This window comes from Vipera ursinii, assembly GCF_947247035.1.
Source record: "Vipera ursinii genome assembly, chromosome: 1".
Taxonomy (NCBI): Eukaryota; Metazoa; Chordata; class Lepidosauria; order Squamata; family Viperidae; genus Vipera; species Vipera ursinii.
Genome location: NC_139512.1, coordinates 140452181 through 140479487, shown reverse-complemented (window position 1 = coordinate 140479487; position 27307 = coordinate 140452181). Strand labels below are relative to the sequence as shown.

Sequence of the window (27307 nt, the reverse complement as noted above, 5' to 3'; positions counted from 1 at the left end):
TGAATATCAACTGTGAATTTACAAAATAATATGAATATAATGCAATATGAACCATCTTATTGGGTACATTACATCTTAGGACATTACTAGAATTTCTAAACACCAGTAATGTGTGACTATTTTTGTTTGTCTTAGGTAAAGGTAAAGGTAAAGGTTCCCCCGCACATGTGTGCTAGTCGTTTCCGACTCTAGGGGCCGGTGCTCATCTCCGTTTCAAAGCCGAAGAGCCAGCGCTTGTCCGAGGACATCTCCGTGGTCATGTGGCCGGCATGACTAGATGCCAAAGGCGCACGGAATGCTGTTACCTTCCCACCGTAGTGGTCCCTATTTTTCTACTTACATTTTTACGTGCTTTCGAACTGCTAGGTTGGCAGAAGCTGGGACAAGTAACAGGCGCTCACTCTGTTACGTGGCACTCGGGATTCGACCCGCCAAACTGCCGACTTTCTGATCGACAAGCTCAGCGTCCTAACCCACTGAGCCACCACATCCCTTTTTTTTTGTCTTACTACTGTGTTATTCCTTGATAAATAAAAGCATAACAACAATACGTAGGACCAAGTGTCTGAAAAAGTTGCAAAACAAGATGAAAATTTTGTAGGATTTCAAAATTCAAACTGATAGGTACTTAGGGTATAAAATACACCTGTCATTACCATTATAAAAAAGAAGAAGATGTGGTTTATTGTTTTTGGCAATATCTGGAGACAACTGAATTGATGAAGAACAATTGGAGAAAATAACAAGATATGATTCACAGATTGGAGTTGGAAGATAATAGAGGAAGAAATGACTGTCATATCAATTGTAATTGGACTTCTTGGTATGATACAGCTTTTATTCATGGCCATGGAGAGGACATGCATGTTGCCACAAAACATACCAACATTCACAGATGGCTATGTCATTTTTGTGGAAATGACCATTAGTTTCCCACAGTGCCCAAGAATTTACTTCTAAGGTTCTTTGCCATTCAAGTTGTTTTATTTATTCATGGAATTTATTTGCTGCCTATCTCCTAACGAAATAACTCGAGTTATCCACATGAACCCAGCTCAGATATCTGAGGTTGTAACCCTATTCCAATGAGATTTCTGAGTTATCATGGATTGTAATATAAGGCTGTAATCTACATAATTGTTACTTGGAAGTTGCTTCCACCATAATTCAGCTGTTAAATAGTATCAGAAAGCAACTTGGTTAAATTCTTTGCAATCATTAAAATTATTTGTCTTTGAAGAAAAGGCAAGGCTCTTTGAATTAACTTTGAAAAATGTAGCTTTTTTCCTTCCTCATCACTTTGCCCCCTAATCCGTCATTAAAACCCTGAGAAATCACAAAAATAAACAGTCAAATTCCATTCAGTTGGGAGTACAACTTGTGTAAGCACCATGTGAAAGTTCTGTTTACAGAAGTTCATTAGGTCAAGGATCCCAGTCTTTAAACCCAAAACAAATTACCTCCTAACTTTTATAAACAAATTGCATGTAGCACATTAATCAGCAAATCAACAGGTTCTCAAGGGTTTTGAGTTAATTCAATCATCAAGACACTTTAGCCAAGGGAGAGGGGAAAAAATACTGAATAAAATATGCTTTTCAGTTGCTTTAACAGAGAAAATGCAAACACCGCCTCAGTGTACTATCATCATTAAACAGCTGCCCTTGGGAAGGAATCCTGATTATGAACAACAAAATAAAACAGGAGACCCTTGACTGACAAAGAACAAGGGGATAATAATAAATCATATCCTACCTGGAAGACATTCTTTTTGCTAGATTTTTCTTTGGTCCACTCAATCTGAGCTCCACACAAGTCCAGCCACTCAGGTTTGGTTCCTTTCTGTGAATAAAGAAGGTTGAGAATGAATTGGCTGTTGCTTCCAAAGACATTGGTGAATTTCAATTGATCAAATTCACTGGGTCACCTGTTCTCCATATTTGTTGTCCCTCTTCAAATTTTCACAGGAATTCTTATGAACCCACTCTTAATATATGTTGCCCAATTCATATGTTACTTATACAAAGTCCTTCAAAATATCGATTAGTAGCTCCTAGGAAACTGCAACATCTACGTTAGCTTTATTGTGACCAACCCCCCCCATAAATAATGTGTTTTTAATTTTAGGGGGAAAAACAAACTTAACTTAGTTTTATAAAAACTCAAGCAGACACAGCTCAGGTTAGACTTTGCAAGTAATGTTTGGCTAAGCCTATTTCTCTGTTCTGAATGCCTCTTTCTCTGTCAATGTTTGTTCCACTGAAGGTCTTGCTTGTGGGGAAGAGGTATCTACCAAGTCATGATCATGTGTTAAGCTTGTTGTAACTCAGCCAAAGCCTAAAGCCTCTGAGTACAAGCAGTCATCTTAAGTACCGTCTTCCTCCCAAAGGCTTCTTCCCACAGCTCTTAACTGTGTTTCTCACCCTGCTGGAGTTATTTGAGCCAGATGTAAGTAATAACATTTCCAAATGCTACATACTTATCAGTCAGTCTATTCCCTTTCAGACTAAGCGGTATTAGGAACAGTACAAAGCAAAAGTAAGAAATAATAAGCCAAAGAAATTAAAGGCAGGAAGTACACTATTCAGTATAGTTTTCCATGTCTTTTTTTTGCAAAACATTTGCCCTTCCACTGTGCCATAAACTTCTTTACCCTTTAAACTTCTCATCCTTCTCTTCTTGAAGATTTTAAGAAGAAATCTATCCAACCACAACTTTCTAATTCTTCCTCTTCCACTCAACCTATTCACTCTTCCTATAGTAATAGTTGCTTTGCCATTTGCATTTGACCCATTGCCGTTTGATCCTACCCGCATCCCCAACCAACACTTCTAGCTACCCAACAACCATTCCTTAAACATTCATCTATTTATTTTATTTACCTAAAACAACTGCAGGGATATCACACAGCTTTGTCCTTGCTAAATGTTGAGCTATTCACTAGGCATTCCACTGATTTTCATGCATCATGTATTGCTTTAATCATATTCAGCAGCAATTTTCAACTCCATATTTATAGACACTCTTCCGTAATCCAAGCCTATTCATTTTACCCTATACTTTTCTTTCAATTAACAAACATACTTTTCTCACATTAATACGTCTATCACATTATCTATCACATTAATACGTCTATCTTAACCAGGCTCAAGGTTGACTCAGCCTTCCATCCTTCTGAGATAGGTAAAATGAGGACCCAGATTGTTGGGGGCAATAAGCTGACTTTGTAATAATGCCGCTTGGGGGGGGGGCAAAAGCCCTAATAAGCAGGCATATACATAGAATGAAGGCTATTGCTAAGCACATTGATTTGTGCTTAAATTGTAAGCTGCCCTGAGTCTTCAGAGAATGGCGGGATATAAATGGGATTAAAATAAATAAATAAATAAATATCCTGGTAAATAGATAAATAGATATATCTGGTCTGTATTCTCATCCCCACTGTATGACATAAAAGCACAATGCATTTTTTGTATTTTAATCAGTCAAGTCTCCAACCTTTTTTATCAGAATTATCTCAAATACCTTCCCAGGGTCACATAATTTTATAGTTTTTGCATTCATTCCTGTTACTCATCTCTTTGTACACACAAACAATAGAAGCATTCTTCCAATGGCCTGGCACAGATGCAATGATGGCACACACATATTAAACAACTTGCACAACCTCTCCATAAGCATCATATATTCATACTTCAAAATTCTTCTAGTGATACCACCACCATTGTTCCAACATCCTTCAAGTATTCATAACTTCTTTTTCATTATTTCTTGGACGTTAGCATCTATTGTACTAATTTCAATTCTAATTTTCAACATATATTGTGTTTTCTTTTATTACATATTTTCTCACGCCTACCAAAAAGCTCTGTGTTTAATCTCCCAATTTCTTTTCTTCTTTTTGACTATAATCTTTGCAAATGACTTCTTTTTTCTTTTGCACTCAGTATTTTGCTTTCATGCTTATTTTTACAGCATTTCCTTTTCATTCACAACCTACTTCACTGAATCATTCTGCCAAGCATCCTTTTACATACTTTTCATTAGTATGAATATAGTCTGGAGCGCTATATAACATAACTATTTTCATGTTTATCCAAGTACTTTCCACATCTTCTTTGTACTCTTATCATCCATCACCGAATACCTTTTTATATACCTTGCAGCAGTGCTTTTTTTGTAAAAGAAAAAGGTGCCGGAACTCACACATGTCATACAACCCGCCTTGCCTACGCTACAAGATTCCATCCAAAAAAGGTGCCGGAACTCCGTTCTGAGCGTTCTATGAGAAAAAAAGCCCTGCCTTGTAGTTATACTTTCTTTAACTTCTGTCCTTTTATTCCATGTCAATTGTTTCCCAAGATCCAGTTTTGACAACGTCTAATAATGGCCCATCTCACATTCAACATCCTTTATCACCTTCCTATCATCCACTGAATCTTTCTCATTTTTTCCATCCTAAACAATCAGCTCAGCCATCCTTTTAGGTGTATACTCATTCCTTTACCATGCGTTTAAATGTGGCCTTTGGTTTTTAGTGGCCTGGTGTGGCTTCTCTTGTGCTGGAGCGACTCAGCCTTTGGAGCGAGGAAAGGGGAAAAGAAGCCCAGTTCCAGCCTAGTTCTAGAACATAGTTCTAGAACATAGAATCACAGGGCATGAAGGGACCTTGGAGTGCATTCTGAATGACACTGGGGTCCTCTCTGCAGCAATTTTCACTTTAAAGACCTCTCAAAAATTTTGGCATTTAGATTCAGAGAGATGATAAATATTAGCAGTTGATCTCCTTTTCAATTACACTATACATTGGTGAAGCAAACTTTTAGGTGTCGTGCATTTCCTGCTCACTCTCCTCATTGATGGGGAAGCAATACACCACTCCCTTCATTCCTCTCAATTGCCCCATCAGAGGAAGGCTTGGAGGTCTTTTGGTCATGAGGACAGATGAGCTGAGCTGACAGCTAGCTAGGGCTGTTGTGGGGAGAGGTAGGGACAGCAGTCCCATTGTCCAGTTTGGTATGTAGTGTTGGGGACTAGACCTCTGGAAGAGAGGGACAGTCTAGGCCCTAGGGCATTCTATCTATCTATCTATCTATCTATCTATCTATCTATCTATCTATCTATCTATCTATCTATCTATCATTCATTCATTCATTCATTCATATCTCTCCTTTATTATTGTGATAAATAACTTAAGGCAGGTAACAATACCTAATACGCCTTCATCCTCCTATTGTTTTTTTCCAAAGCAGCACTACTATTGGGTGAATTGGGGAGGGAGGAAGGGAGGGAGAGAGAGAGAGAGAAAGAGAGAAATTCAACCAACTTTCATTAAGGTGGGATTAGAACTCACCATCTCCTGCCTTGAACCTGATGCCTTAATCATGTCCCAAAACTGAAGAAAGAGAGAAAGAGAAGACAGAAAACTGGTGGAGAAAGAGAGGAGTAAAATAAAGTTGGAGAGGGAATAGAAAAGTCCATGGGTGGTTTGCCTGGAGGAAGAGAGGTCCCAGAGAGATGGCATCTAAACCCAACAGGAGTAGGAGAGAGGCTTCTATCTTTGACGAAGCTCCATCTCTAGGAAAGGAATGTATATATTTATCTATCCCATCCATCTGATCAGACTATTTTCATTCACAGCTATTACATCCTTCCACTTTCTGTTTCATGGATATCTAACATAAGAAGTCTTTAATAAATACTCTTCTTTTAACAGGGCCAAAACATTCCCCGGGAAGGAGAACTTCTGAAAGAGCCACCCTTGGAAGAGGGAAATGTGAGATTGGCAAAATATCTCAGAATTCTCCTTAAACTGTGGTATACCAAGCTGGGCACAGAATCTGAACTCCATTTACGACCACAATTGAGTCCAAAGTTTGTGTTGTTAAATGACATCATGAATATGAGCCATTTGCCAAGTATTGGAATTTTGATCATATGACCATGGAGATGCTGCAATGGCTGTAAGTGTGAAAAACAGTCATAAGTCACTTTTTTCTGTGCTGTTGTCACTTAGACCAATCAAGTCTTCTAATCCAACCCCCCTGCTCAAGCAGGAGACCCTATACCAGGGGTCTGCAACCTTGGCAACTTTAAGACTTGTGGACTCCATAAGTCTTAAAGTTGTCAAGGTTGCAGACACCTGCCCTATATCATTCCAGACAAATGGATACCCAGTCTCTTCTTAAAAACATCCAATGATGCAGCACCCACAACTTCTGTGCAAGGCAGGATTAGAACTCACAGTCTCCTAGTTTTTAGCCTTATGCCTTAACCACCATAGTAAACTGGTTCTCCCAGTCAGGGTAAGAACTGTCTTTTCTCCCAGGCACAGGGATAGCAGGATTGCATAGATCCGTGGTGGCAAACCTATGGCACGCATGCCACAGGTGGCACGCAGAGGCCTGTCTGTTGGCACGCACGCCGTGGCCCCAGTCCTAGGCCTTCAGCTGGGTTTTATAAAACCTTTTCGCTTTAGGCCTCCATCGCTGTATGCAAAAAAAAAAAAAAGGTTCAATCCATCAAGTGGGATCTCTCAAAGATGAAATTGATTGTGACCTTCCCAGAGTTGTGCTTTATAAGATAAGTGTCCATATAAATCTTTTAAATACCTAAATAAATGCCCTTGCTTTGTATTTTGCAGTCAGGCCAATTATGTTCTATCAAAACAGTTGGAAGAATAGTTCTTGTAAACTGCTAAAAGTGTCCTTTATATTTAAGTCCCGTTCTTGTGAATATGGACGTAGGGAGCATTTTTGTCCAGCAAATTAGTTTGCACAAGGACTAATAGCCTGAGCTATGTTACTATCTGCTGAAGTTTCTGGAGGCTAAAAATGCCTACTGGGCTAGCTTTTCATGTCAAAATGGAAATTTGCTTAAAAAGATATGGTGAGAACATTGCCAACAACTGTACATAAAGAATGCATAGCAACCTAATATTTTACAACAGAGACAGGTCAACCTGTGATTAAAGTTAAGAACGGCCAGTTGAAAATGTTTCCTTCAAATCAGTATACTGTACATACAGGTAGTCCTTGACTTACGACCACAATTGAGCTTAAAATTTCTGTCGCTAAGTGCAGCAGTTGTTAAGTGAGCTTTGCCCCATTTTACAACCTCTCTTGACACAGTCGTTAAGCGAATCGCCGCAGTTGTTAAATTAGTAACTCGGTTGTTAAGTGAACCTGGCTTCTCTATTTGGCTTTGCTTGTCAGAAGGTCGCAAAAGGTGATCAGGTGACCCCAGGACACTGCAACCGTCATAAATATGAGCCAGCCGGCAAGCATCCACATTTTGATCATGTGACCATGGGGATGCCGCAATGGTCATAAGTGTGAAAAACAATCGTAAGTCACTTTTTTCAGTGCTGTTGTAACTTTGAATAGTCACTAGTTACTAAATGAACTGTTGCAATTACCTATAAAATATAGTGTTCCTGTTATCTGCTTACAGTACTTACTTACCTACCTACATCTTAGGCATTGACAGGCACACAGTTTTACCAATTATGATGGCCCATTTCCCAAGATGTCCCAGGGTTAGTGTGCTCCATGAACTTTCAATTAAACAGTGTTATTCAATAGGACCCAGGAGGTGTCCTTCTCTGTGGCTGTGCTTGCCTTGCGATTCTTTTCCCAAGCCCTGAGCCAGGAGTAAGATGAGCTCATTTTAAAATGGTGTATTCATTAGGCATGCATAAGATGGACAGATACCTTTTAATTAATTCTCCTGTTATCTTGCTGATGTTTTTAGTTGTTTGGTAACCACCCAGCCGCATGGTGAGGACTGGATGGCCATTAATTAAATAATTAAATCAATTTATAACAGTCCTGTTAACTGTCCTCTTAACTAAAACTGGCACAATATTCCTGTACCCACAAATGCCAAATGTTCTACCTGATGAAATACCTATTCTCAATAAAACCAAAGTTACCGGAATGGAGTCTGAAAACGGGAGTCTACATGAATGCAGTTTTTCTTCCTATTTTGTATTTATAACATAGCCTTTAATCAAGAACTAATGAATTAATTTATTTCTAAGTAGAGTATATATCCATCTTTATGGAAAATCACAATATTTTCATTGTAAAATTGTATTTGTTATTAAATTCATACTGCAATGAATAAACATCAACTTCATTACATTATTGAATTAATGGTTGGATTCTTTCATTCTCCAAAATAAACCACTCTTAAAAGTAAAATTGATAAACAATTTTTAATCAGATCAGAACTATATGTTTATTTCCTTTGTGCTATCAAAAATTATGGCAGGATGAATTTTTTTTTTTAAAAAAAGAAAAAATCACATTAATCTGCATCAGAAGCAAATAAGCTTGTCTCCAGAGTTCAAACTTTTTTTTTCCTGCTAGGCCTGTAACAGTAAAAAAAAATACATTATTAACAGGCATACTTTGACAATGAGAGAATTCAGCCAGTAATAAAACAATGTAATGAAACAGAAAGGCTAACCTCTATAGTGCAGAAATGTTTGGTCATTGTTTTATTTACTGTTGACTGAATATGGTGTACATTTATTTCTGTTCTATAGTAGTTTCTAAGGAAAAGTAAGTCATTTTTTAAAAAATATTTTATTACGGATTTTCCAGTGTATATGTTGAAAATACCAAAGAGAGAGTGAATTTACAAACAGGATAAAACTGATACTGGGGTAAGAGTGACAGGCAGTCCTCAGGCTACAACCATTCTTTTAGTGACTGAAGTTACAAGGGCATTGAAAAAGCTGCCTTACAATCAGCCCTCATACTTACAACCAGCTCAGCAGGCCCATGGTCACATGAACAAAATTCACGAGCTTGGAAGCTGGCATGTATTTATGACGGTTGCAGTGTCCTGGGGTCACATTTGCAACTTTTCTAGCTGATTTGTAACCAGCAAAATCAGCAGGGGGAAGCCAGATTGGCTTAACAACCATGTTATTAAGTGTGATCATTTAATGATCACAGCAAAAAGACTATAAAATTGGATACAACTCAATTAACAACCATCTTGCCTAATGATAGAGGTTTTAGTCCCAATTATGATCGTAAATCAAGGACTACCTACTGTCTTTTCCCAAAAATAAGACCTACCCCGAAAATAAGCCCTACTTATTTACTAAGATACAAAGTGAGGTGAGGCAGGGGGGACAGGGGAGCTGCCCCACATGCCCCACGCCTGCTTACTCACGCCTGCTTACTTTGCTGCAGGGCTCTTACTGCTGCTGCCGATGCAAGGAAGTTTCTGCCATAGCCACCACCGCTATGAGGCACATTACAGGACATGCCTCACAGTGGCGGCAATGGCAGCAAGATGTGCCTCATGGCGGCGGCAGCACACGTCTCATGGCAGCATGATGCACCTCATGGCCGCGGCAACAATGACAGCAGGATATGCCTTGTGGCATGGTAAGCGGGTGTGGGGCGCATGGGGCAGCTCCCCCTTGTGGCGGTGGCAATGGCAGCAGGACACACCTCACAGCAGCAATGGCAACAGGACAGGCATTGCGGTGGCAGCGGCAATGGTGGCAGGACACGCCTTGCGCTGGTGGTGGCTGCAGCATGACAGGCCTCACTGCGGCAATAGCAGCAGGAGCCCTGCAGCACAGTAAGCAGGTGCGGGGGCACGTGGAACAGCTCCTGGGGGAAAATACGACTTCTCCCAAAAATAAGACCTAATGCTTCTTTTAGAGGCAAAAATAATATAAGACCGGGTCTTATTTTCAGGGAAACATAGTATATCTTATCTCTCAATTGGCTTTGTGATATCACGTAATGAAATCAAATTTGCAGTGGTTCATCATAGACGTTGGGAGGTGTGAAGAATGGAACCAATCCATCATACTACTTATGTAACAAGGGCACAGCCTTTGTGGTCCTTTGGAATATTCCAAAGTGGCACTATGGAAATTCAGAAGCGAAGTGGCTATTTTTTTCCTGGTAAGGATGGTTTTTGTTTGTTTTGATTTGCCAAGATAAAGGCCAAATTAATGCATGCTGTTTGCTCCTAATTTCCTGAGTGCTTTTGAAACGTCCACAAACAAAACTGATGATTTAACCCTGCCTCCTCACTTCTGCAATGTTATCTCAGAAAGAGAGAGTGGGGGAGGGAGGGAGGGAGAGAGGAAGCCTCAAAATAATTTTTGGATCCTTGAACACCACATTCAAAGCCATTTCCATATTTTGCTACTGATTTTGTTTAAAATTATAACCATTTACCGTCTATTTCCTTGTTTTAGCTGTAGTTGAATAGGTTTCTGGATTGCTGCTCTTATTCACATTTTAATAAATTAAGTAAACAACAGAAAAGTTAAAACAAGCAAAAAGGAAGTGAATACATGCTCATTTTTAAAATAAACATTACATTAGTAATGAAATTAAACCATATGATGGCTATAAAAAAGTTAAAAAGGCAAAAAAGTGAACAAAAAAAACCTTAACAAACATTCTAATAATTCCCTTCTTTTTCATTTCACTCATATTTTTCTTTTCTCTCTCCCCCGCCCCCCCCACCCTCATTTTTCTGCCTTCCTTTTCTAGCTGCTAATAGCTAATTATACATTTTTGTACTGGTACTTTGGAATTTTTTTTTCTGGCTTGTTCTTCCTTTTGAAATCCCGAGAAAAAGGCATGCATTCTAGCCTGGAAAGGAATCCGGCCATGGTTATTTCCACAATGTTTCTACAAAGGCATGATCAGCAGCCTCTCCTTGAGGAACATTAAAAAAAATTAAACACAGTGAATTCTGCTTAGAGATGCATTATGTCTATTAGATGGAATCATAAGGCACATTCAGAAAATGTTAGGCAGAAACAAAAAAATGTCACATTTATATGAAGATAAAAATCACTTTGTTAAGTTACATTGTTTTGCTCTTTGGTAACACCCTGTATTAAGGTGCAATTTATAACTACTTTATTATTATTTATGATATGCAAGGCGCTTTATAGCAAGCTCAATAGCAACTTAAATTCATGTATTAAAGATGCAAACACGGGGTTTAATACAATTTACATCTTATAATATTCTTTCTAACAGATTCTCATCGCATCATCTGTTAAGCATTTATTACTAATGCATTTTATAACATACTTTATAATACATTATTTGAGGAAGTAGTTGCATTTAGAGATCATTTCATAAATAAGAATAAAGCATTTATAACTGGCACCTTAATTTAAAGCGTTACCTCTGCGTTACTAGAGAGCCACTCACCATCCGTCTCACTTTGCAATTATTCTCAAAAAGCACCTCTTAATAAAAGATATGCTGAGTTCTATTTCCCTTTCCTCTCTCATCTGATTAAAAGTTTATTGAGCCATTTTCTTACATCTGCTCTCAGAAGTCTGAGGCTTAGCAACTCTGCATTTTTTTTATCATGCCAAACTTTTTTTTCAATAGCACTTCTGAAAAGATGAGACATGAGAAAGATAACTGCTTACCAGATTGGGCACAGCTGGCTGTTTGGATTCCTTATAAAATTCTATTTTTCGTCCAGTGAGAACAATCCAAGAAGTATTCCAGTTTTTCCTTAAATATAATATATAAAGAAATGCATCAATTAAACCCATGAGGATCATAACTGCTTCTGTAGACTAGCATTCCAAAATGTTTACGACTCAGAGAAGTAACAGACAAATATATTTATTAAATAAGTTGAAGGCAAAAAATATACAAGGGAGAAGCTGAGGAGGAGAAGGAAGAGAAAGAGAAGGAAGAGGAGGAGAAATTTCAGTATCTAAAAAGTAAATGTCCGTTCTTATCACCTTCATCTACCAATACTTCTTTGACATGAACTCAGTTTTTAAAATTGGATAGTATCAGAAAATGCAGGTAAGAATAATCTCGGTATTCCATAAAAATCTATTTATCTGGGATCTATTGGAAAAAAAATTAAAATGTTTGTAGGATTGCAGTTAAGACATAAAAAAGGAAAGAGGATTTACTCATTGTATTGGATGTAGCTATTGCAATCTTAATTTAATATATTAATTTAATATATTATTATATTATATATTATAATATATATTATTAATATATATTTATATGTATTATAATATATATCATAATTTATATTATTAATATATATTATTATTAAATTTAATTTAATAATAAGAGCACTGAAATTTCCCAAGTCTGAACTTCTTAGATTAATAAGATACTAGGCAGCTGGTCCATGAAGCAAGGTTTTTTCAACAGCTAGCAAATTTATTTATAGTTATTAATGTATATGTGTCACAGACCCGCCCCCCCCCACCACTATCCAGATGCGAGTTCAGAGGAGGAGGGTGAGTTTGAGTCTGAACAGGAAAGTATGGAGCTAAGCATTGGTCAGGATCGGGGCTCAAGAGAATGCTAGCTTGATGGCACAGCCTCAGCTTGGTCAATCTGATCAGCAAAAGGCTGAGGCTGAGAGATGTTAGTTACAGCTGCAGCAAGTGGGCCAGGAGCCTCCAGGCAAGGATGGGGAGCACCTGCCACCTCTTAGCAATGAGGAGGAGGTGGAGTCCACACCTCCTCCTAATCCAAGGATATTTGCAGCAGAGAGGAGACAGTCAGCTAGATTACTTATGAGGAGGCAACCACTCCTCTCATGAAGGGCTTCACTAGCATTGCCTACTTAATCCCACCCTGAGGACTTGAGTGTTGCTGAGAACAAAGTGCCCAGTTCTGTGCCTTATGTGCTCATGTGATCATAGAATAGAATAGAGCTGGAAAAGGCCTTGGAGATCTTCTAGTCCAGCCCTCTGCTCAAGCAGGAGAACCATGTGGTGTATCCTGAATCCATTTGAATTGTGGACTGCTTTCTTGGACTTCATGTGTGCCCATTGGTCTTTTGTTACCCAATGACTTTTGCACCACTGAACTTGGAATCCGGACCTGCACAACAGGGGTGTTTTCTGAGGACCTGTTTGGTGGGGGGTGTCTGAATAAATACCTGTAGAACACTTGCCCTATGGGTGTGGGGCCGCACAATATGAGAGTACAGGCAAAAGGTACTTTTCACAAGTAAAAATAACCTTAGTGAATACTTGAAATAATTTTGTTATTAGTTGCGAAGTCATGTCCAACCCATTGTGACCCCATGGACAACGTTCCTCCAGGCCTTCCTGTCTTCTACTATCTTCTGGAGTCCATTTAAGCTCATGCCTACTGCTTCAGTGACTCCATCCACCCACCTCGTTCTCTGTCGTCCCCTTCTTCTATTGCCCTCAATCTTTCCCAGCATTAGGCTCTTCTTCAGTGAGTCCTTCCTTCTCATTAGGTGGCCAAAGTATTTGAGTTTTAGCTTCAGGATCCGGCCTTCTAAAGAGCAGTCAGAGTTGATCTCCCTTAGGACTGACCGGTTTGATCGCCTTGCAGTCCAAGGGACTTGCAGGAGTCTTCTCCAGCACCATAGTTCAAAGGCTTCAATTCTTTGGCGCTCAGTCTTTCTTATGGTCCAAATTTCACAGCCATACATTGCAACTGGGAAGACCATAGCCTTGACTATATGCACTTTTGTTTGCAGGGTGATGTTTCTGCTTTTTAGTGTGCTGTCTAGATTTGCCATGGCTTTCCTCCCGAGGAGCAAGCATCTTTTAATGTCTTGGCTGTAGTCCCCATCTGCAGTGATCTTGGAGCCCAGGAAAATAAAATCTGTCACTATCTCCATTTCTTCCACATCTATTTGCCAGGAATGGAGAGGGCCGGATGCCATGATCTTGGTTTTCTTAATGTTCAGTTTCAACCCAACTTTTGTACTCTCCTTCTTCACTCACAACAAGAGGTTCTTTAGTTCCTCTTCACTTTCTGCCATTAGGGTGGTACCATCTGCATATCTTAGGTTGTTGATATTTCTCCCGGCAATCTTAATTCCAACTTTTGATTCTTCTAGCTCTTTCTCATGATGTTCTCTGCATATAAGTTAAAAAGGCAGGGTGACAGTATACAGCCTTGCCAGACTCCTTTCCCAATTTTAAACCAATCAGTGGTTCCGTGTCCAGTTCTCACTGTTTCTTCTTGACCCACATATAGGTTTCTCAAGAGACAAATAAGATGGTCTGGTATTCCCATCTGTTTAAGAACTTGCCACAGTTTGTTCTGATCCACACAATCAAAGGCTTTAGCATAGTCAATGAAGAAGAAGAAGGTGTTTTTCTGAAACTCCCTAGCTTTCTCCATGATCCAGCATATGTTGGCAATTTGATCTCTAGTTCCTCTGCCTCTTCAAAATACTGCCTGTACTTCTGGTAGTTCTCAATCCACATACTGCTGGAGTCTAGCTTGTAGGATTTTAACCATAACTTTATTAGCATGTGAAATGAGTGCAATGGTGCGATAGTTTGAACATTCTTTGGCACTGCCTTTCTTTGCAATTGGAATGTAAACTGATCTTTTCCAATCCTGTGGCCACTGTTGAGTTTTCCAAATTTGCTGGCAAATTGAGTGTAACACTTTTACTGCATCATCTTTTAAGATTTTGAATAGCTCAGCTGGAATACTGTCACCTCCACTATCTTTGTTGTTGCTCAGCTTTCCTAAGGCCCATTCACATTCTAGAATGTCTGGCTTGAGGTCAGTGACCACCTCATCATGGTTATTTGGGATGTTAAGCTAGTTCTTGTATTGTTCTTCTGTGTAATTTTGCCACCTCTTCTTAATCTCTTCTGCCTCTGTTAGGTCCCTGCCATTTTGGTCCTTTTTCATGCCCATTTTTGCATTAAATGTTCCCTTCATCTCTCCAATTTTCTTGAAATGATCTCTAGTCCTCCCTATTCTATTGTTTTCTTCTATTTCTTTGCACTGTTCATTTAAGAAGGCATTCTTATCTCTTCTAGTTATTCTCTGGAATTCTGCATTCAGTTGGGTGTATCTTTCTTTTTCTCCCTTGCCTTTCACTTCCCTCCTGTCCTCTGCTATTTGCAAAGCTTCCTCAGACAGCCATTTTGCTTTCTTGCATTTCTTTTTCTTTGGGATGGTTTTAGTTGCTACTTCTTGCACAATGTTGCGAACCTCTGTCCATAGTTCTTCAGGCACTTTGTCTATCAGAACTAATTCCTTAAATCTATTTGTCACCTCTACTGTATATTCATCAGGGATATGATTTAGTTCATACCTGAGTGGCCTAGTGCTTTTCCCTACTTTCTTCACTTTAAGCCTAAATTTTGCAACCAGAAGCTCCTGGTCTGAGCCACAGTCAGCTCCTGGTCTTGTTTTTACTGACTGTATAGAGCTTCTCCATCTTTGGCTGCAGAGCACATAGTCAATCTGATTTCTGTGTTGACTGTCTGGTGATGTCCATGTGTAGAGCTGTCTCTTGGGTTGTTGGAAAAGAGTGTTTGCTATGAGCATCGTATTCTCTTGACAAAATTCTGTCGGCCTGTGCCCTGCTTCATTTTGTACTCCAAGGCCAAACTTGCCTGATATTCCAGTTATCTTTTGGCTTCCTACTTTAGCATTCCAATCCCCCATGATGATAAGGACATCATTTTTTGGTGTTAGTTCTATAAGGTGCTGTAGGGCTTCATAGAACCGGTCAATTTAATCCTCTTCAGCACCGGTGGTTGGGGCGTAGACTTGGACTACTGTGATATTGAATGGTTTGCCTTGGATTCGAACTGAGATCATTCTGTCATTTTGAGGATTGTATCCCAGTATTGCTTTTCCTACTCTTTTATTGATTATGAAAGCTACTTCATTTCTTCTGAGGGATTCTTGCCCACAGTAGTATACCTGATGGTTATCTGAATTAAATTCACCCATTCCTGTCCATTTTAGTTCGCTGATTCCAAAGATGTTGATGTTCAATCTTGTCATCTCTTGTTTGACCACGTTCAGCTTTCCTTGATTCATGGATCTTACATTCCAGGTTCCTATGGAGAAGAAATCTTTACAGCATCGGACTTTCCTTCCACCACCAGATACATCCACAGCTGAGCGTCCTTTCAGCTTTGGCCCAGTCGCTTCATTCTTTCTGGTGCTACTAGTACTAGCCCTCTGCTCTTCCTCAGTAGCATATTGGACGCTTTCCGACCTGAGGGGCTCATCTTCCAGCGTCATATCTTTTTGCCTTTTGGTACTCTCCATGGGGTTTTCATGGCAAAGATACTAGATGGGTTGCCATTTCCTTCTCCAGTGGATCACGTTTTGTCAGAACTCTCTGCTATGACCTTTCCATCTTGGGTGGCCCTGCACGGCATAGCTCATAGCTTCATTGAATTATGCAAGCCCCTTCGCCACGACAAGGCAGTAATCCATGAAGGGGACTTGAAATAATACAAGAATAATTAAAGTATAAAATAATAAAAAATATAACAATACCTAATTATAAAATGATGTAAATTTCAAGATTAATAATTACATTAACTCCAAGTCTGCCTTACAGCAGTTACTACTAAATAGAATTTAGCAACTTTCCTGAGTCCTTAGTAGAACAGGGTGCCAAGATTGATGCATAAGCCAATGCAGGAAAGCATGAGGAATATTGCCTCCAGTTTTGGCCGCCACAATATAAAATTGATGTTGAGACTCTATGGAAGAGTGCAGAGAAGAGCAACATATATGATTAGAGGACTGGAAGGTAAAATATATGAAGAACAGTTGCAGGAATTGGGTGTGTCTAATCTGATGAAAAGAAGGACTAGGGGTGACATGATAGCAATGTTCCAATATCTAAGTCAGACATATCAAACACAAGGCCTGGGGGCCGGATCCGGCCCGCAAAGTGGTTTTATGTGGCCCGCGAAGCCATCCTGGAAACAGTGAGGGAATGGTCCCCACTGCCTTGGCCCTGGTCCAGAGACCCTCCTTCTGCCAGAGACCCTCAGATCTGTCCCACTCCTGCCCAGGCCCCCATAGGCACCCTTGATGCGAATGATGTAGAGCTGGCTATGCCCACCCAGTAGGCCGTAGGCACTCTAGCCACGCCCACCCAGTAGGCCACACCCACCCTGGCCATACTGACCCAGCCCCCTGAGGGCAACCGCAATGCTGATGCGGCCCTCAATGAAATTGAGTTTGACACCCCTGATCTAAGTAGTTGCCACAAAGAAGAGGAGGTCAACGTATTCTCCAAAGTACCTGAAGGCAGGACAAGAAGCAATGGACAGAAACTAATCAAGGAATTAAGGGAAATTTTCTGACAGTGAGAACAATCAGTGGAACACCTTGCCTTCAGAAGTTGTGGTGCTGCATGACTAGAGGTTTTTAAGAAGAGATTGGACAACTATTTGTCTGAAATGGTACAGAATTTCCTGCTTCAGCAGGGAGTTGAACTAGAAGACTTCCAAGATCCCTTCCAACTCTATTATTCTGTTAACTAATTTATCCAATTCCTGCAAAGAGGGCACAGTTAGTTTGCAAAGGGACATTGAACCATAGATGGCATGATGTTAAACCTAGCAAACAAACATGTTCTTGTGTGCAAAACAATATTTGAGAGAGCTGACAGTGGGGAGTTACAATGCAGCGTTTTGATAATCAAAACACTGCTTGAACTCCAAAGAGACTTTCTCATATCCTTGTTGGTGCAAGAATTGAGCCTGACAAGCAACAATTACTTAAGTATTTTCTATTCTTTTTTTAAGGAGGAAGAATATTTGACTATGACAAGGAGTGGGGGACAGGTGAACAGAGCCTCCTGTTCAATTTAGTTTTATCCAATATCTGCCAAATTTTCAAACATGCCTTTATAAACAGAAGATTTGACACATAACTCAAAGGGCGCAGAAGAGTAGCACTTAACAGAATACAGAATAACAGCATTGGAAGGGACCTTGGAGGTCTTCAAGACCCCTTGCTCAAGCAGAAGACCCTATACCATTTCAGACAAGAGGTTATCCAGTTGCATATTTATCCATTTGTATATTTACTCCAGGTTTCTTGTATGATTCTCAGATGCTTGTATGAAGAGACCGCTGTGCCATTCAGCAAAAGGTTCAATACTTTGCCCTTACAAATTATAATTGTAGAAACTAAATAATTGTCTAGGCACACAGGAAAACGAAATATTTCATTAGTTAGCCTAAAGGCTCAAATTATGAAAGTTTTTGTTTGGTTTTCCCAACTTAGGGAAGATTGGATGATGATTTCCAAATATTTATTTTTCCAATTATGCTTGTAATTACTGTGTCTCTTAGTAAACACTTTGGTTTTCATGTGACTTATGTTCAGTTTTCTTCGCTTTTTCTTGCATACTCTGCCTTAGGCCCACTGGTCAGAGATAAAGTCACTGCATCATCAAGTCCTAAAATTATATTAAAATTAACTACAGACGCAGAGCCCTCTGAAAGACTCACAAAGCACTATATAAATAAATTATCATTTTCTCCATCAAGAAAAAACAGTTCAGCCAAAGCAGTTTTACACATGTGCAGATGGATGAATGACAGCAACCATTCAACTGGGAGGGAGAGAGGGAGGGAGGGGGAGAGAGAGAGAGAGAGAGAGAGAGAGAGAGAGAGAGAGAGAGAGAGAGAGAGAGAGAGAGAGAGAGAGAGAGAGAGAACAAACAATGTTGGAATTTAGTTGGAAACCTACCGGTAAGTATCAAAACGTTAAAAGAAGGCATCATTCAGAAAGTAACAGAAAAATGATGCAAAAAATCCAGCAGCTATCAGATTTAACCCATCTGAATCATAAAATTGTTATGTACAACAATAGGACATTGATCTCACAGCTGCATGAGATACACCTTCAGAGTTTGAGCTATTTCAATTTTAAAAATTGAAATCAATGACTTTCCATTGCAGTCTTCCTTTGATCATTATATTTGCATTCTAGCAAATGGACACCTGATGGCAGCACATTATAAGATCAATGTGGTTTATATTGCTATATACCCTTAAAGATACAGATTTTTGAAGTTTCATCCAACAATTTAGCAGAAGAATGTTGGCACTTCCAATTTTCCTGAATTCCACCTTAATGATAGGAAGTGATAATTTGAAGGAAAAAAAACACCACTTATTTCTACATTCCTTTTATTTTTGTCTTCGTAGGTGTGAATGTATACAGTAAATTTAAACCATGACAGATATACAGTATATTTAAAAACATAACATTATAATTTAGTGCATTTGGATCCTTAGTGGGGCTGAATTGTAACTTGCATTTAATTCTTTGTTCAACTACAATGTATAGTGTGGTGTTTTTCTCTGCCTCTCAGAGCAAATTGCACTGAAAACAAAGTATTGGTCCCAAGCTCCACCTTCCTTTGGCTGAAGAATAGGATAAAAGTGCAATCTATATAAATAAATACATAAATACGATAGGAGCCCTTTGAATAATTGCAAAAAGTCCTTCTTAACTGGACAATTGATTTTAGGACAGCTCTAATTAAAAGCAACTGAGATGTGTGAGCAGGTCCATATGCTTGGTGACTATCACTACTGTAAGGATACAGTCTTCTTACAAGATTATTTAACTTATTCAACAGTTAACTTAAAAGACTTTTCACCTAGTGCACGAGTGTCAAACTCACTACGTCAAGTGATGTGCCACGACATATCGTGACTCTTTTTGCATTGCCAGCAATGGGATGGGCGCAGCTTCGGTATGATGAAACCGGCCTGTGGGCCAGCAGTTTGACACCCCTGAGGCCTTGTGTTCCACATCAGAATGTAACCCTTTGAAAAAAAAGCAAAGTTTCCCCTCTGGTTGATGCATCCATGAGACTGTATTATCTCAGCCAATGAGCATCTGAATTGACTGTGGATGTCAAAATTGCTATCAGGAAATACAGATACGGGAAGCCAGACATAAAATAGTTGAAACTTCAGTTGCTCCGATACCTATTATTCTAGCCCCCAAATCTCTTGGTACATTTTCCATATTCAAATATCTCCAACTGGAGTTGATATTTCCAGCACTGGCTGGGTAAGTAACCTCCCGTCAAATTAGCATCCAGGCAGAGAGATAATCATGTACTTCACAAAGAATTTTAAGTTCTCAGCCTGAAGTGGAGAATAGGAATGACACACAGACAACTGCTCTCTTCCTAATAAAGTTTTTTTCCCCACCACAAATTATAGAGAGCTTCAGCATGTTCTCCATTTCTGCTTTCTAGGGATATTATTCCAGGCTTACACTTCATTTCCCCCCCCCTATGAAATAATGATGGATAAAATTAAAATTCAAGACTGTAGAGCAAGATTCAAATTAAGGAACAAAGTTGTATCAGTCATAGAATCGGTTAAAGTTCTTGTTTCTTCTTCATGTTAAAAATGGCAACTTGATAATGAAATTATAGAAGATCTGATGTTTGGAGAGCTTCGGAGGAAGTGGAGACATAATTTACAGCTCTTTGAACTTTTGAAGAAAATTACTGGGAAAAATTAACTTGATCTGCAGACCAAGCTTGATGATTGCCTGTTCTCTGAATCTCAAGTCAAATAACATATTGCTTTGTACTTCTGATTATACAGTATTAGAATTACTTAATGTCACCTACCTTAGCTTCTTGCCTTCATCTGCAATTTTAGCCTTTAGAAGATAGCCTTCTTTGATTATCTGCAATAAACAAGTTGATGCACAATGTTTATTTATTTTACTATACTGTTATTTCTCATGGCATAATGCCTATTTAGCTTCCACCTGAATACACTCAATGAATGGGAACCCTACCATCTGTCTGGACAATTGGTTCCATGGTCAAACTGCTCTTATTGTTAGGATATTTTCCCCCTAAAACAGATTTTCCTCTAAGTTAAATCTAAGTTAAATCTATTATTCTGTGTCTAGAACAAGAAGCTGAAGACTTTATGCAACACCTTCTCAGGTATTTGAAAAGGGACAGCACATTTCCCATCTTCTTGGATTTCTCTTCATAAAACTTGATTTCTAGTATTTTATTTTCCCTTCTCTAATCATGTTTTAATTTTTCTGAATCTTTCTTAAAATGTGGCAGCCAGGACTGGAAACAGTAGCTAAGAAGGAATCTGATCACTGCAGATCAAAGTCTAAAACCTGTCCAAAGTAACATTGTAGAATTTATATCCCACTACAATCAGAGCTTTATTCGGATCTTATAATGATTGAGCTCTATCTATGCATGTATGTGTATATGTAACATATGTATGTTATGTACGTGATATCATCATCATCAAAGGATGCAGGTTGGCTGAACAGTACATTGTTGCATAACCTCATAGACTGTTGCTAAAAATAAAATATGTCTCTTAGCTGAATAGACACTTTAAAATTAAAATATTCAAGCAATGGGCTACAAAATATTCACTTATAATATTGTTTGTTTTTATTAGCAAGTTTTTAAATGTAAACACAAAAGCATATGAACAGCTGATACTTTGAAACATGTTGGGCAACACATATGCTACATAATGCATTTTCTTCCTAAGCCCCTGAGAATTTTAAAACCTTTGTTCAAGGTACTAATGTTTATACTATTCAAAGTTCTTGGGGTAGTTGTTTTAAAATAAAAAACATGTATCACCCTTGTTTCTAGATCTGTATTGTTGCATACTGAGATTATATTACTTTCAATTAAGTTCCCATAAATTAGTTCATATTAAGTAATATAATTAATATAAAGAATATTCTATTTTATATTCTCTCCACCCTGTAGCATCATGTTTGCAATAAACATGTGGCCTATTCATCCTCTCCTTTGTTATCTTATATATTACACTGTAGATTTCAGAATACTGACAAGGAAATTATTTTCCTCTAGCTAAACTTTAAGTTGGAGAAATCTTCTGTTCATTCAAGCTGAGATTTCTTTGTCATTCCCAAATTTAGTCTAAATTTTCCAACTTAGTAAGCTCCAGATATTAGACTAATATTGCCACTGAACTTACTAAGAACAGGCCTTGGCCAAGATGGAAAATACAACATTGGAATTGAAATCCAACAGATTTTGGAAGGCACCAAATTGGGGAGGTCAATATACCCAGCAGAAGCTGGAAACAACCAGAAACTGCAATTCTGTATTGATGCAAATTTAATAGTGGCAAAAAGTAGACATTAGGATAGCTTCTTACCTTCATTACATCTTTTCCCATGGTCTTAGGGCATAACAGCACAGTTCAGAAATTAAGATTATTACATCTGAACCTGACCATATTAGACGTCTGTCTGCTGTGCTGGGAACTATCTGTTAAAATAGTTTCATCACAGTCCCTCCAAGATAATTCAAGTTATCTTTTCAGCCATTTCACAGATGGATGACATGAGATTACTGAACATGAAATGGCCTTACAGCACTTTCTATCTCTTCTGCCTCAATAAATATCCATCATTTGTTTGTGATTTTTTTCCAGTGCTGCCCTTCCTGTACCTTTCCACTGAAGGAAAAGTTGAGGAAGAGATGGAGAGAAATTAATAGAGAAACAAGGCAGAAAGTTGAAGTTGACCCAATTTAGTTTCTTGTGTGTATGCATGTGTGTCTCTCTCTGTGTGTGTGTGTGTATGTATATATGTATATACCCTGTTTCCCTGAAAATATGACCCAACTGGAAAATAAGCCCTAGCATGATTTTTCAGGATGCTCATAATATAAGCCCCACCACAAAAATAATCCCCAGTTAAGATTGTCAGCCAGATGGATGCATTTAGTACAGTAAAAGGTAAAGGTAAAGGTCCCCCGCACATGCGTGCTAGTCGTTTCCAACTCTAGGGGCCAGTGCTCATCTCCGTTTCAAAGCCGAAGAGCCAGCGCTTGTCCGACGACGTCTCCGTGGTCATGTGGCTGGCATGACTAGACACCAAAGGCGCACAGAACGCTGTTACCTTCCCACCGTAGTGGTCCCTATTTTTCTACTTGCATTTTTACATGCTTTCAAACTGTTAGGTTGACAGAAGCTGGGATGAGTAACAGGCGCTCACTCTGTTACGCGGCACTCGGGATTCGACCTGCCAAACTGCCGACCTTCTGATCGACAAGCTCAGTGTCCTAACCCACTGAATTTAGTACAGTATTTTCCCCCAAATAAGACCTAATCGTAAAATAGGCCCTAATGTGTCTTTTGGAGCAAAAATTAATATAACACCAGGTCTTATTTTCAGGAAAACATGGGTGTGTATGTATGTGTATGTGTATATGTATGTGTATGTGTATATATCTATGTGTGTGTGTGTGTGTGTTTGTGTGTGTATGATTAGCTAACATGTTTATTTTTTTAGAGGTACTGTGGTATCTCTATTTGCATCTACTGGACATATGCTTTAATAGTGGCAAGAAAAATTATGAAATCCACATGAAAATGACTTTAGAAATAATAGAAATATGTTGATTTATTTCAGGGATGTGATCTACAACTCATAGATAGTTAATTAAGCTGGGGGATAATTATTTTTTTCCTGGAATAAAAAAATATTCCCATTGACAAAGATTTCCTTCACAAATGAATACATGAATACAATAATGATAAATAATTAGCCAGGATCTCATTTCACTTTACAGGTAATGGAACATATAGAAGGTAGATGGGAATTTATGTTATAGTCCATCTTTTTATCCTGACTTCCTTGTATTAATGGGGGAAGTGGTCAGTGAGGGTAAGACCTTATTCACTTGAGCATGGTAATAATTCTTTGGGTGACGGGCACTCTAATTATATAGGGTTACTAATTCCATGGAGACTATTAACCTTATTCATCTAACAATAATTGCAGATTCAATACAAAGGAATGATGTACATATGTGGATTAATTTTCCATAGCACGCAAGAAAGAAGAATTAGCAGGTGGACAATTTATGGACTGAAATACAAACTTGAAATAAAAACAAATTTTCTTTTTAAAAATAGTAATATTAATGAATGTTTCTATTAAAACATAAAAACTAATACACATTAAAAATGAAACAAAAAAAGAAAAAGTGCAGAAAAGAAAAAAGAAAGAAATGAGATGAAAGATAATATTAAATAGTTAAAACATTACTTCCCCCTTCATCACAAAGATAAACAATTTTAGTAACTTATTTTCTCTTAAAATATAATGAAAGATCTCTTCTTCTCATATCTCATCTCTTATCCATAAACAAAATTCTAAACCCTTTTTCAGTCCTAGTCAGCAAAAGTCCATTAAGGGTTACTAGACATAAACACACACACACACACACACACACATATTGATTAAATAAACCAACTTTACATTCATGTCTTATACTTTTAACAATCTTGATCTTTCATCCTGCCAAACCCCTTCTCACAAAATCCTTCAAAACTTTAATAAGTCTCTTTTGTAAATCCAAAATAGAAAAGTTATCCAGATCATTATTTTGGATTGTTATTTGTATATCCCTTTTAATTATTAACATCAACCAATTTCATTTGAATCTCCAATGTAGTACCTTTTTTACATATCATTCTTGTAGCCTATCATTATTAAGTTTACTTTCAGATCAGGTTCAGTCTTATCTAATAAAACTTGTTCCTTTTCATATCTTTGTACCCAGTCTATCTATAATGGCAGACACTCTGATAATTAGTCATGAATATCTTTATGCGTGCAATGTTAAAGTATTTTGCTGCATTCTGTTTAAAGATAAAGGTAAAAGTTTCCCTGTCCAGTCGTATCTTAATCTAGGGGGCAGTGTTCATCTCAGTTTCTTAACTGAGGGAGCCAGCATTGTCCAAAGACACTTCTGTGGTCATGTGGCCATCATGAGTATACACCAAGATGCATGGAACACTGTTATCTTTCCACCAAAGTGTTACCTATTTATCTACTCTCATTTGTATGCTTTCGAAGTGCTAGCTCTGCAGTAGCTGGGGTAAGTAATGGGAGCTCACCCCATCATGTGGCACTCAGGTCTCAAACCTGGACTGTCAGCTTTCCAGCTGAGAAGCTCAGTATCTTTAACACACTGAACCAACATGCCCCCCTCCTCCATTCTGTTTGTTAAGTCAGATTTAAGGTTTCTTCTCCTTTAATTGTAATTTTAGTTCCTTCTGGTTCTTTCTAGTGTCCAGTCTTCAAAATATCATCCTATCATTTTTAAAAGACTTCAAAATTATACCATTTTCCCACTGTAAGGATTGTTATAATTAATTTCAAAATCTATTTTTAATTCCTTCTAGAATTCCTCTATTTGTAACTTTCCAAAATTAACATTCTAATACCCTTTTGAGAGGTATTTTTTAAAGTCCTTAAACTTGAATTTAAAACTTATTTTGCTAAGGAGTGAAGGAAACTCTCTTGGGACTATAAATTTCCAACAGTTCCTAACATATGAAAAGCAGTTAACAAGTAATTTTCAAAGGTTATTAGAAAAGGAAATAAGTGGATTCTGTGTTCTTTCGCAGATGTTGTTCACAGTTTGAGCAAGATGGCTATTCCTTGTCTCCAAGATGGAGACCACCACTCTATTGCTGTCCCTTCATGATAAACAACTGTGACTGGAGCACTTATGGGTGATCCCACATCCTCTCCTTGTCCAGAAAGGAATTGGAAAAAGTGAGTTCATTCACCAGCTCATCATTTTGTTCAGTTGTGGCGTCTACTCTCAGCAGATTTCATTTCTCCACTTTTTTTCCCCAGAAGTCAAAATAAGGACAAATTTCTTGATGGTTGGAACAATTTAATAATGTAACAGCCTCTAAATTGTGGTGTTTCATAACTGGAGGTTTTCAAGTAAAATTTAGACATCTGGATGGTATAAAGATTCCCACTGCGGTAGACCTCCAAAATCCCTTTGAATGTTATGATTCTATGACTTTCATTTCTCTTCATTGCATTCTATTGTAACTGAATATGGCTCTATCCTTTTCTGGTAAGATCTCGATGAAGGAATTATATCAGTAGCATAAATGACCTAATTGAGCCCTCATTTCAAACCTGAGCTATAAATATTCTCCTTTATTGGACCTAATCACTTCATTATTCTTGTTGGGATTCGACAAAATTGCTATTTTTCTTAGACATATTTCTTAGACATAGACATACTGAAAGATCATGACCAGTTTCATACTTTTAAATATATAAACTTGGCAATAAAAAACATAGTTGAAAACTATTAGAGGCTCCAATTTTCAACCTTTTCTATAGTAATGAAAGAGGAGTACTTAGAATAACAGAGTTGGAAGGAACCTTAGAGGTATTCTAGTCCAACCCCCTCCTCAGGCAGGAAACCCCATATCATTTCAGACAAATGGCTGTCCAGTCTCTTCTTAAAAACTTCCAGTGTTGGAGCATTCACAACTTCTGGGGGCAGATTGTTCCACTGATTAATTGTTTTAACTGTCAGGAAATTTCTTCTTAGTTCTAGGTTGTTTCTCTCCTTGATTAGTTTCCATCCATTGTTTCTTGCCCTGGCCTCAGATGTTTTGGAGAATAGCTTGACTCCCTCTTCTTTGTGGCAGCCCCTGAGATATTGGAACATTGCTATCATGTCACCCCTAGTTATTCTCTTCATTAAACTAGATATACACAATTCCAGCAACCGTTCTTTATATACTTTAGCCTACAGTCCCCTGATCATCTTTGTTGCCTCAATATCTTTTTTACATTGTGGTGACCAAAACTGGATGCAGTATTCCAAGTATGGCCTTACCAAGGCATTGTAAAGTGACATTAACACTTCATGTGATCTTGATACTATCCCTCTCTTGATGCAGCCTAGAACTGTGTTGGCTTTGTTGGTAGCTGCAGCACACTGCTGGCTCATATTTAAGTGACTGTCCACTAGGAGTCCGAGATCCCTCTCACAGTTACTACTATTGAGCAAGGTACCACCTCTACTATACCTGTGCATCTGGTTTTTCTTGCCTAAACGTAGAATCTTAACAGTATAGATGCATAAATTGAGAGTTTGGCAGCATATTAGTCTGATAGATAATTTTTTAAAAAATCTCCTTGTATGGTATTTGCTAACTGCAAAACACATTTGCAAGACTATCTGAGGAAGGTATTGTCAAGAGATAAACCTATGTCCTATGTGCTACTACTGATGATGCTACTCAGTTTGGGTAATAAAATGTCTGCAAGAAAACAAGCAAGCTCAGAGAGCACCAAGGATTCCTCATGTCAACCCTGAACTACAAATACTCTTTTATTAACCTATGTATTTATGTGGCCATTAGGCTAAAACTGAGCATGTCTTATTATTAACTTCATCAGTTATAAATTGCTTACTTGGTCTGCTTCATACTTGCCTTACACTGACCCCATTCTTCCAACTGATCATTTTCCTTGTACTTAGATAATAAAACTGTTACTTTGACTTTTTCTAGATACAAATGTAATTTACCTCAGAAATATAAGAGCTGTCCAGGAAGGAAATATTTGTTCAAAATGCACTAATACTAACAAGGATTGTTAGTTGCTAATACTAACCAACTATTCTGCCTTTTTGGACTCTGGATGGC

At 38.3% G+C, this 27307-nt stretch overlaps 1 protein-coding gene across 1 annotated transcript in view; it reads right to left on the bottom strand.

Moving 5' to 3' along the window:
- The window catches only part of ARHGAP15 (Rho GTPase activating protein 15), a 474106-nt gene that overhangs the window by 390148 nt on the left and 56651 nt on the right, over positions 1-27307 (bottom strand). The window contains exons 4-6 of the mRNA XM_083348755.1: positions 20431-20489; positions 11441-11528; positions 1756-1842 (exon numbers count right to left, since the gene is read on the bottom strand). Of these exons, the coding sequence (XP_083204881.1) occupies positions 1756-1842; positions 11441-11528; positions 20431-20489 (234 nt within the window). The remainder of the gene's footprint in view (positions 1-1755; positions 1843-11440; positions 11529-20430; positions 20490-27307) is intronic.